A 12441-nucleotide genomic window follows, 5' to 3' on the forward strand; every position below is an offset into this window, starting at 1 on the left:
ATATCGCACTTTTTGGATTTCATATATACGTCACAAAATTGATACAATTTTTATAATATGTCACTATACTAAAAGTTAACAATGCTAAATTTGTAGTGTCTTGATTTGTACTGCATCTTGTATCTTGTTGATTTTCAATAATGAAATCACAAATCTTTTTAGTTGGAAATATTACAATAAACATTTTTAGTCTTACATACTAGCAAAGTGATTATAAATACCTCTTTACTTAGTTGATACAAAGAATTTACACATAAAGTATAGATTATATCGACATTGTTTCCACCTTGAAACCTCTGTGTGTGTGTGTATTTATATATGTATACATGTTTATACAGGGTGTACAAAAAGTATTGAAACCCCTGAATATTTCGGAAAATACACATGTTTGAAAAAAATGTTTCATATAAAAGTTGCAGGGTTTTATATGACGCATTACATTGTAATATTATGACCTTGAATATCGTTGTTAAGGTCATGTGAAGGTCACCGTTATTTTTTTAAACGGACACCCCTATTTTTTATTGCATATTCTTGTAGCTTATCTCGAGAGCTTTCCAAAACACTATAAGAAAGTATTTTTCGCTCATTACTCTGTGAGTTATGAGGCTTGACAGTTACAGTACCGCTGGCATTAGAATTACCCAAGGTGTACCGCGTGGAGATTGCACGGTCGGATTTACACCTCTTGTGTGTGTGTGTGTGTGTGTCACAGCAAAGATAAGGACTCCACGGTTCGTCACTCCCATAGTATTTAATGACTTCAAACCTTCTCTGCTGTGCGTGAGCGAAAAAATATTTTCTTATAGTGTTTTGAAAAGCTCTCGAGATAAGCTACAAGGATATGCAATAAAAAATAGGGGTGTCCGTTTAAGAAATTAACGGTGACCTTCACGTGACCTTAACAACGATATTCAAGGTCATAATAATATTACAATGTAATGCGCCATATAAAACCCTGCAACTTTTATATGAAACATTTTTTTCAAAAATGTGTATTTTCGGAAATCTTCAGAGTATTCGATACTTTTTGTACACCCTTTTATGTACACATTGCATTTATTTGTATGTATTATTTATGTTATTTATTTAATACAATATGAAAAAACATTTCAACATATTAATTTCTCAAATAATATAATATTTATTATTAATTTAATCATAAAAAGAAACAAATTTATAACATTAAAAAATTTATAACATTATAAAATTTAAAAAACAGTTGAGTTGCTATACTGGAGCAAATATATAACCATATTATATTCAAGTTTTGTCATTTGTTTCCATTGCAGGAAATACTAAATTAGAAAAATGGTCTGCCAGCTCAATTCGACGTGCGGGATTATGCGAAGATCACTTCTCTGAAGATTCTTTCAATGCCAAGAAAAATGTGAAGCGAAATGCAGTACCAATTTTTTTTACTGCAAATATATTAACTGAAAATGTAACAAATAATGAGAGAGAACAAATAATACAAGAGCCTCATTATGAACAAGCAAATATGGAAGGAATACTATCTATAAATGAAAAGACTGCGTCATCACCTACGTCACCATCTACTCATGATAATGTTGCAGCAGTTAAACATCCACTACAACCGTCTTTATTACAATATAATCGAGCACCACAATTATATTTTGATACCTCTATGGAAGAGGAAGACATTTCAGAATGGATGCACATTGAGCCACCTATGCGTGAAGAAGTAAGTACACGTCTTCCATTAAATAAAAGCACAGAAAGCGAAGAAGCTAAGCTCCCTATGTATGAAAGAGTCCCCACGCCTGTTTCGTCAAACAAAATTAGAAGAAAACGTAAAAAAGTAGAAGAAGAAGATGATGAAGAAGATTATATGACAATAATACGTAATCTAAATATGAAAATAAAATCTCTAAAATCTGAAAATATTCGATTACGAAATCAAAATAAAATTTTGAAATATCGTTTACGTCATATTCCAAAAAAAGGTAAAATGCCAAAACAAGATAAACAGAAGAAAAAAATATTAAGAAAATTGATAAATGAACAAAATCTACATCCTGTTGCAAAGGCCATGATAAATTTGCAATTGCATACACCAAATGCAGCATATACAGAAGAAGAAAAAATTTGGCAAGACAATTATATTATTACTCAGCTGCTGCTTTCTGCCGCTTAAGAAAAGCAGGTTGCAATTTTCCCGGGCAACGAACTATTAGAAGATGGCTGGAGGAATATAATATGCGACCAGGATTTTGTGATTTTATTTTTATAAAATTGAAAGAAAAGACTTCTCACATACCAGTGGAGGAAAGAGTGTGTGCCTTAAAATGGGATGAAATGGCCATAAAATCTTATGAAGAATATTCGTTAAAATTAGATGAAATAGAAGGCCTTGTCGATCTTGGACCTTTGGGAAGGAAATCAGAAAGAGCCAAATGTGTATTTGTTTTTTGTTTAGATAGTTTAAATGCGCGTCATGCTTGGCGACAGCCTTTAGCGTATTTTCTCCCAGGAAAATGCATGAAAGCAGAGGAAATAATAATGTTATTGAAACAATGTTTAGACAGATTGAGCGAAACGGGTGCTGATGTGTAAATTGTTACATGTGACCAAGGCACATGTAATCAAAGTGCTTATGCTCAACTTGGTATTACTACAGAAAATCCGTTCTTTATTTATAATGGAAAAAATATAACGCATCGTTTGATTTCCCGCATCTAGTAAAACGATTAGCAAGTTTTTTCAGAACACAGAAATATTTACTGCGATGGTAAAGTTATCGCATCATATTCTGATTTCGAAATGACATGGTCCATCGATAATGCCACAAAAGGAGGTTCAAATTTATTATCTCATATAACAGAAGCACATATTCGTCCGAATAATTTTGAAGCAATGAATGTGAAAAGAGCATTCCAAATATTCAGTCATACTTTTGCTGCAGCGATAAGAACAGCTGGCTACGAAAAAGAATTAAATACAGATACATGGCAAACGACAGCAGATTTTGCAGAGCGTTTAAATAGTGTTATCGATGCGTGCAACGCTTATAGTCTCAATGTTTCATTTGGTGGAAAACGACCATTATCTTCCAAAAATCCGGATATTAAAAATGTATTGACAGATTTTATCAAGTGGTGCTCAAGATGGTCCAAATCAGCAGAAAGTATAAATCAAATTCCCTGTTTTAGAGATTTTGTCTTAACTATAAGAGCTATTGTTGCAACTTATGAAAATCTTTCCAGTCAATATGAAGAATTTGAGCTTGCAACAGGATTATGTAATCAAGATTCAGTGTAACATTTATTTTCGAAACTAAGACAACGTGGAGGATTTAATCCCAATCCTACTGCAAGAATGATCCGATTGTCTATGAGACATATACTTTGCACAGGATACATCCAAACCAGTGAAAAAGGCAACGTGCAATGTTTAGAAACTGAAACTCTCATAAATCAACCAAGTCAACTTATTAAAAGGATTGAAAATGTTATGAATATGAACAATGTAGAATATGATGAACCCGAAAGCGAATTGCTTAATGAAGATGTGAATATTCTTCTCACAAACTGTGATATTGAAGAAATGGAAAGTGTGAATGCACTTGACGGTTATGATGAAAATGCTATCGCATATTTTGCTGGATTTGTGGCTCGACGAAGTATTACAAAAAGCAACTGTAATTATTGTCGCAACGATATGATGAAAACTCCAATGGATGAATCGACAGAAAATGAGAAATATATAGAGTTTCGTAAATATCCGAATGAAGATGAAGATGCTCCAACAGTCACAAAATTAGTGTGTCCAACAACTTTATTTATTAATATTATGAAAATAAAAGAAAAAAGATAATATGCAGCAAGAAATAAAGATAAAGGATAAAGCATAATATAATTTAAAAGAAATAAAGATAAAGCGGAATATTATATATAATTTAAAAAAGAGAAAAAACAAGATCATGTAACGTTTTCTTAGGGTGGAAACAGGAAAAGTGAAATATTTTGCCATTAATTTCAATGGCACAATTTTTCATTTTTTACGTTTTCGCCCCCAAAAATTGACATGATCAAAATTCAGAAAAGTAAGCAAAAATGGAAAGGAAAATAAGAAAGGTAAATGAAATAACGTTAAACACGGTAAACTATTTATAAAAAGTAATATATTCAAATACGTGAACTTTAATTTTCTTTTATATATTATTTTATGTATCTTGCAATTTTATTATTGTATAAAAAAACATTTACTATTATATCATATTTTATTCGTTATAAAAAATGTTTATAAATTATGTTTTACTTTGCAGTTAACATTATTCTATAACAATAAGAAAAAGAAGCATGCATTTTCAATTTCTTATAAGATCGCAATTACAGTTGAAATAATTACATAAATCGTAAACTAGCAGATCACAGAATAATACAAATAAGAGGTTCTAATACGATCATGCTAAGAAATTGTAAAATCATGCATTTTCTTATTACCAATGATAAATGTAAGATACATATAGTAATGAAATTTTACGAAAATATAATAAAAGATTATAACATATACGAAAATTCATACACACACACACGTGTGTGTGTGTGTGTGTGTGTACACGGTATTCGACAATTACAGGGCGAGGTACAAACGAATACAAGTAAAATATATAATACAAGTGATTTTAATAAATCACTATACAAATAATAAGACGTCTCAATATAAAAATAAAGGGAAAAGAGACGTCAAGTGATTTTAATAAATCACTATAAAAATAATAAGACGTCTAAACATAAAAATAAAGGGAAAAGAGACGTCAAGTGATTTTAATAAATCACTATAAAAATAATAAGACGTCTCAATATAAAAATAAAGGTAAAAGAGATGTCAAGTGATTTTAATAAATCACCATAGAAATAATAAGATGTCTCAACATAAAAATAAAGGAAAAAGAAACATCAAGAAACACATAACTGATGTTTTTCAGTTATTTACAGAAAATCTATATTATATAGATTTTCTTGTGATGAGATCTGCTAGTTTAACATTTATGTAATTATTTCAGCTGTGATTGCGATCATCATGATCATTGAAATGTCAATAAAAATACATATAATAATCTATAAAAAATTTCCAATTTTTTTGACAGACGTTCTACGTTAAAAAAGATAACATTTTATATTACATATATTATTTATATAATCCTCTTTCTAAAAATATTGCAAATTAAAATGATGTATAATAATTATAATTATAATGATGATTATAACTTATTTCAAGAATATAATTTTTTTGTTACAAAGCATACTTTTAAAATAAGTAATATCAAAAATTAAAAAAACATTGCTTTCCAACTTTTATTTTAAGGAAGTCATGTTTTCGTTATGAAGACATGCCCTTCAAATAATTGATGGATTAGCAATGTTTAGAACGGTTCTAGAGGGGGAACCGACTTGTGTGTGTGTGGGGGGAGTTTTTAGTGAGTATGCCCGATTGATACCGCTTGTTAGGTTCTCTGAGCGAGTCCCACACTACCTTGGGGACCGGCCCCATGGTGTGCGTAAAGCATTTTCTCTCCTTCCTCGCAAAAAAAAATCTGTTTCATGCATGGATATTTTAAATATAATGTTAAATATAATATCCATACACACTCACTCACACTCACACTCACACTCACACTCACTCACTCACTCACTCACTCACTCACTCACTCACTCACTCACACACACACACGCGCGCGCGTATACATAATGCGTATGCGTGTACGTATATGTGCGATAACAGGAGAGGGTTTTTAGTGGATGCGAGTCCCACATAGCTTGCCGGACCGGCTAGCGAGATATGCATAAAACATTTTTTAAGTATCTTTTATATGAAATAATATGTATAATCGCATTTTTTACAGAATGTCATGCTTTTGTTACAAAGCATACTCTTAAAGTAAGTAATATAATAAATTAAAAGAACATTGCTTTCCAATTTTAACTTTAAGGACGTCATGTTTTCGTTACAAAGACATGCTCTTAAAATAATTTAAAAAATTGTAATGCAATAATCTCAATAGTATAAAGCACGTAGAATAACATGTTTTTTTTAATGGCTTCGATATCTTTAGTGGTTGCCGAGATTTAAGCAACAAATGTATTCTGAGTAAAGAGGCCCATTGTCCCTTTACGTCGAATGTTTAGCACTTAAATCTCGACAAAACATTTTCATTCACATTTTTCAACATGCTCTGTACTATTGCAATTACAGCATTATAATTTTACAATTAATGCATCTTTAATTATTCAGACGAAATAACACTCCGGAATTTTAACGTGATCGCCGGGCTTCTTTACGCCGAATACATGTATCGCTTACATCTCGACAACTACTAAAGACATCGATATCGTTGAAAAAGCACATTGTTCTCTATACTATTGGGATTGTTGCATTAGAATTTTACGATTAATACATATTTAATTATTACAGCGAGATAGCGCATCGTTCCAATGTGATCGCCGGCTGACTATTTGATGGGATTGCCAAACAATAAAGAAAGATACAGTCGATTGTCACAAATAATAACTTGTGAAAAACGATAAGACACCACATATTGAACGCGCTTAGCGTGAAACACGCGGAAAAATTCGTCGCAGCGTAATTCCAAAACAGTTTATAGAACATTACAGAATATTTAAGTGAATTTCTATTTCGGCACTTTAATAAAAATATAATAATTATTATAAACAATTTTTATTTTGTTTTTAATATAATGGCAAATATATAAGAATAAATAAATGTACTACGAATTTTATAACGTATTAAATTGTACATGCGGTTTGAAAGATAATATTGTATTCGTTAAACTTATTTCGTTAATAACATTTTAATAAATAATGAGTGACGGCCACAACTTTTTTCAGCTAACTGAAGTGGAAATAATTATACAATTATATATACATATATATACAGGGTGGCCCATTTTAATTTATACAGTCGATTTTTTAAAAAACTAAAAGAGATACGAAAAAATGTTTCAGACAGACATGTCACGATTTCGAGGGGGACATAAGATGATACCATTGGTTTGACCTTGAATAGTCGTTTGAAGGTCACGCGAAGATCACCTTCAATTTCTTAAATTGAAACCCCAACTTTTTATTGCAGATTCTTATTCTCCATCGAAAAGTAAGTAACTTTTGTCTGAAACATTTTTCGGAAAAATGTTTCAGACAAAAGTTGCATGTTTTCTCGCGTAGAATCCGAATCCGTAATAAAAAATACCATGTCTCATTAAAAAAAAAAAAAACCGGAAGTTAGAATTTCAATAAACAATGACCCGTCTAGTTGTATTCACATTCTCTGTCGTGTATGGAGATCAACGTTCGGAAAGTGTATTGTCGAATATCGACAATGTCAAACGTGATTACGTAAATCGGTATTCGACAATTGTAAACTAATGTTAGATGCGATTAATATAAAACAATTAACAGAACACTTAGAGAAGCCAATTTGTGGTTATAAAGACTGCTTGGATCTGATAACTTGTAAGAATCCATGTTCCAATTACCATCTTAATGAATGCAAGAAATGTCCGAGCATTATAGAGCTTTCCTCTAAATTACTTGAAATATTAGATGATGCGTGCATTGCTAACGTACAATATAGTTCTTGGACAGCAACTGATAGGTCTACTTTGCAAACGGTTACGTTGGAAGCGAATAATTTTGTCAACGAGTTATGTAGTAAATTGGAAATACTTAAACCACACTCATTCGTCGCCAGCAGCTATCACTTTTCATTTCAGAAAAGAAAAAAAATCTACTTGAAGAAGAGGTGATTGTCATGTTCGACTTTTCTGAAAATTATTCATATACGGTTCAAGATGCATCGCAAGCGTTTCATTTTAATAATGATCAATGCACTGTATTCCCTGTTATTTATTATTATAAGGAAGAATCAGAATTGAAGCATACGAGTTGCGTCTTCTTGTCAAACAGCTTGAAACACGATACTGCTGCGGTTTACACCGTTCAAAACTTGCTTATCCCGAAAATAAAAAGCAACAGTAAAAAAGTAAAGAAACTTATTTACATGACTGATGGTGCTAAACAACATTTTAAGAATAGGTATCAAATTGCTAACCTAATTCATCATAAAGCAGATTTTGGTATTGAAGCAGAGTGGCATTTTAGCGCGACTGCCCATGGAAAAAGTGGTTACGATGGCATTGGTGCGACCTTTAAGAGAGCAGCGTACAAAGCTAGTCTTATTATGAAACCAACAGAAGCCATTTTATCGTTTGAAGCACTATTTAAATGGGCGAAGAATCATTTCAAAAATATCAAAATTTTTTGTTTCAGCCAAGTTGAACATAACAAAATGAGAAGAAAGCTCAACAAAAGATTTGAATCCGCGTTGCCTGTTCCGGAAATACTTAAAAATCATTCTTTTCAAATTTCGCAACAGCAAGAGGTGATTATTAAAAGGTTTTCAAACGCTACTAAAGGAATAAAAAAGGCTTTGTTTAGGACATTCAAAATTAAAATTGAATAGAGGAAAAAGAGGGTATTAAGGCACAGAAAAATATGTTTTTGAAATTATTTAGAAATATTTGCGTCGACAAAAGCAGTTCTTTTGCAGTTTCTGATAGGTTTTGCCGCCATATTGGATCCGCCATTCCGAATTTTCAAAAATATCAGATAGCTGATTAAAGTACACGTATAAGCGTATACTTTAGGCAGAAAAAGAACTTTTTAACAATATGTTTTTGACATGTATTTTAACAAACACTTAAGTTTTTTAGCTTCTACGTTTCGCTGCCATATCTAATCAGCCATGTTGAATTCTTGAAAAGTGCCAGATGGCATATAAAAATAGATATGTTAAGCTACAATTTGCACCCCGGAAAATTTTTTTACTTGAAAAACATTTTGGGCAAAGGGGGTGTCCGTTTGACCGAGAATGCCCCATATACAGGGTGGTCCACTTAAATCGATCATCTTAGATATTTCACTTGTTTTTGATGATACGAAAAAATGTCTAAGGAAAAAGTTGCACCGTTCGAAGGGGCTATCATGATGACAGAACAATTTTTTCAAGGCTATTTTTTTCGGAGATTCAAAGGTCAAGATAATTTTTTTAAATGGAACTACATATTTTTGTTTGCGCAATTTTATAGCCAACATCGAGAGAAGTTCAGCGACCTATGACAACATGACCTTTAAATGATCTTGAACGCGGGAAACAGAAAAATCAAACTTTATGCTCTTCAACACAAAAATTTATTTAAGGAGGTGTTCGAAATGATGTCCTCTGACTTCAATACATTTTCTAAGGCTCCATGGACGTTCTACTCATCGAAGCCACCTTAGATTTTCGACGGTCCAATAGTTCATATTTCTTCTATTTACTTGTCCATGGTTAGTGAACATTGATTCATCGGTAAACACTCTCATGTTCTGGAATTCAATGGAATGTAAGATTGAAATAATTCCATACATGTATTGTGTGCGTGTGTGTATGTGTATGTAAATATTTATGATCGTGAAATGCTTTCGCAGTTCAGTTCATTTCCTGAGCTTCTCGATATCAGAGTTTAAATATGACTGATTATACGAAAGAGGAAAGAATAGAAATGCTTCTTATTTACGGTGAAAGCGGAAGAAGCTCTACAGAGGCGCAGAGAATGTACGGCCAAAGATACCCTGAAAAGCGTTTACTGTCTCGCGCTGCTTTTGACCGTCTTATTAAAACATTTCGTGAAACTGGAAGTGTTTGTTCACGTAAGAAAATGCTACCTCGTTTGCAAACTAATGAACCAGCAGAAGTTACTGTTTTGGCTGCAGTGGCAAATAATCCACATACCAGTTCTCGACAAATACAAAGAAATACTGGTATTTCCAAGACAAGTGTTTTACGCATTTTTAAACGCCACTCATTTCATCCATATCACATTGCATTGCATCAAGAACTTCATGGAAATGATTTTATTAATCGAATAGAATTTTGTCAATGGGCGCTACAACAGTTGGAGGTCAATGAATTCTTCTTCAACAGAATATTGTTTACCGATGAATCAATTTTCACTAACCATGGACAAGTAAATAGAAGAAATATGCACTATTGGTCCGTTGAAAATCCAAGTTGGCTTCGACAAGTAGAACGTCAACGTCCATGGTCTTAATGTATGGTGTGGTGTTTTACCCAATCGAATCATTGGCCCTTTCTTTATTGATGGTACATTAAATGGTCAAAAATATGCTGATTTTTTGTCCCAACAATTATCAAACTTATTGGAAGAGGTGCCGTTAGAAACTCGTTTACAAATGTGGTATCAGCATGATGGTTGTCCGGCTCATAACGACGTGTTGCACGTACAGTTTTACACGAAATGTTTCCGGAACGCTGGATAGGAAGAGGAGGACATATCAGTTGGCCAGCACGTTCTCCTGATTTGAATCCTTTAGACTTTTTTGTGGGGAATGTTAAAGAACACTGTTTACAATGATGTACCAACTACACAAGAGAACATAAAGAGAGCGCATTTTGAATGCATGTACTAGTATAAATTCAGAAATGATAGAAAGGATAAGAGTATCATTTGTGCATCGTATTACAAAATGTATTGAAGTCGGAGGACATCATTTCGAACACCTCCTTAAATAAATTTTTGTGTTGAAGAGCATAAAGTTTGATTTTTCTGTTTCCCGCGTTCAAGATCATTTAAAGGTCATGTTGTCATAGGTCGCTGAACTTCTCTCGATGTTGGCTATAAAATTGCGCAAACAAAAATATGTAGTTTCATTTAAAAAAATTATCTTGACCTTTGAATCTCCGAAAAAAATAGCCTTGAAAAAATTGTTGTTCTGTCATCATGATAGTCCCTTCGAACGGTGCAACTTTTTCCTTAGACATTTTTTCGTATCATCAAAAACAAGTGAAATATCTAAGATGATCGATTTAAGTGAACCACCCTGTATATATATATATATATATATATATATATATATATGTCTACATTATCTATTTCATATCACTTACAACGTTCTTGTATTGTTCTATTACAATTCAATTTTTCCACCTATTTCATCTTTTCCGTAGATTTTAAATTAAAGTTATAGAAATAGCTGCAATCTATGATGTCTTAAGATATTAATATCATTTCTACCTAAAACAATAAGTAATAAATAAGTGCAACATGTAATGTATACATCTATCCGTCTATTGTTATTAATGAAGGAAGCATCTAAAATTAGTCTCGCCGCATAGTAATCTGTTACACGACGCATTCAACTTGACTTTTGACTTATTAAAGTTCTCTTTTGTTCGTTACAAAATATGTTTTACTAGTTATGATGTAGTCATCTGTTAAGAGAAGATGCGGACAACATATGTTGCGTAAAGAAATCGGTCACATGGACGGGCACAAATAACGTATATACGGAGGCGTTTGTAATTAATTCTCGAAAATGATTTCTCGGAACGCAACTTTATTATACATGGGTGAATTCGTAAAAAAATAAGCTTTCTATTGGTGATAAAAAAATTTCAAAATTCTGAAAAAAGTGATGAGTGGTGGGGGTATTTTGAAAAATAAAAAACTGAAAAATTTTTTCCTTATTCTCCTTTAAAGTACTCTCAAAGCCATTCATTTTTTATTCGAAAACAATTTTTCTATCTTTAATAGTTTCCAAGATATTCGCCTCGAAAGATAAACAACGACTTTTTCAAAGGGGCGTTTAACCCCCTAAAAGTGAGTTAGGGCACGTATAAAAAAATACGTGTCCCTTATTTTGAGCTGGAAAACAACATATTCAAAGCTCATCAAAATCGGAGGGGGACACTTCCGTACCTTTCCTTGTTAGAGCCTGTCACTACTGTGCAATGTACCGTGCCTGAGCGCGCGAATTTTAGACGATACGATTAGTCAACTTTAAACGCTTCTCATTTAAAAACTATTGTAGTCTCAACATTTTGGTATTAGAAAATTCGTCTCCAAATACTCTCAAGAATCTCTCATTAACGGTTGTCGCACTTGCTCTGAGACACCCTGTATATTGCGGATTAATTTTTTGTTTCTCTACATATGCCATCAAATCTTTCCAAATTGGAAGATCTCTCCGTGTTTTTTGAAGTCTTGTAGTAATTTTAGAAATACTTCTTTTATAACAAAGTCTCTCACACGATATACAAATATAACGCGGTATGTCCAGTGAACGTTTTTTCAAAACCGTAAATGCAGTATGATATTTAGAAATAATATCATCACTCAAAATTATTTCAGTTTGCTGATGCTTGTACATATCTACTTTTTCTTGTGCTAAAGTAACAATTTCATTTAATGTATTCAGATCAACAGAATATAATACTTTATCCAAATACAACATTTTTTGATAAAAACTCTTAAGTTGATACATAAAACGTCTAATATTTCTTACTTTGGGGAAATGAGGCGATAATAATTGCATTGGAATAGACATCGCTTTACAA

General features: G+C 32.2%; 1 protein-coding gene across 1 annotated transcript; it reads left to right on the top strand.

Annotated features, from left to right (window-relative positions):
* The first annotated feature begins 3318 nt into the window (after positions 1–3318).
* Positions 3319–8335, top strand: LOC113561589. Its single transcript, XM_026968091.1, has 3 exons — positions 3319–3783; positions 7903–8182; positions 8313–8335. The coding sequence occupies exons 1-3, from the start codon at positions 3340–3342 to the stop codon at positions 8333–8335; spliced, it is 747 nt and encodes a 248-aa protein (XP_026823892.1). The 5' UTR covers positions 3319–3339.
* The last annotated feature ends 4106 nt before the right edge of the window (positions 8336–12441 follow it).

This window comes from Ooceraea biroi, chromosome 3, assembly GCF_003672135.1.
Source record: "Ooceraea biroi isolate clonal line C1 chromosome 3, Obir_v5.4, whole genome shotgun sequence".
NCBI classification, from domain to species: Eukaryota; Metazoa; Arthropoda; class Insecta; order Hymenoptera; family Formicidae; genus Ooceraea; species Ooceraea biroi.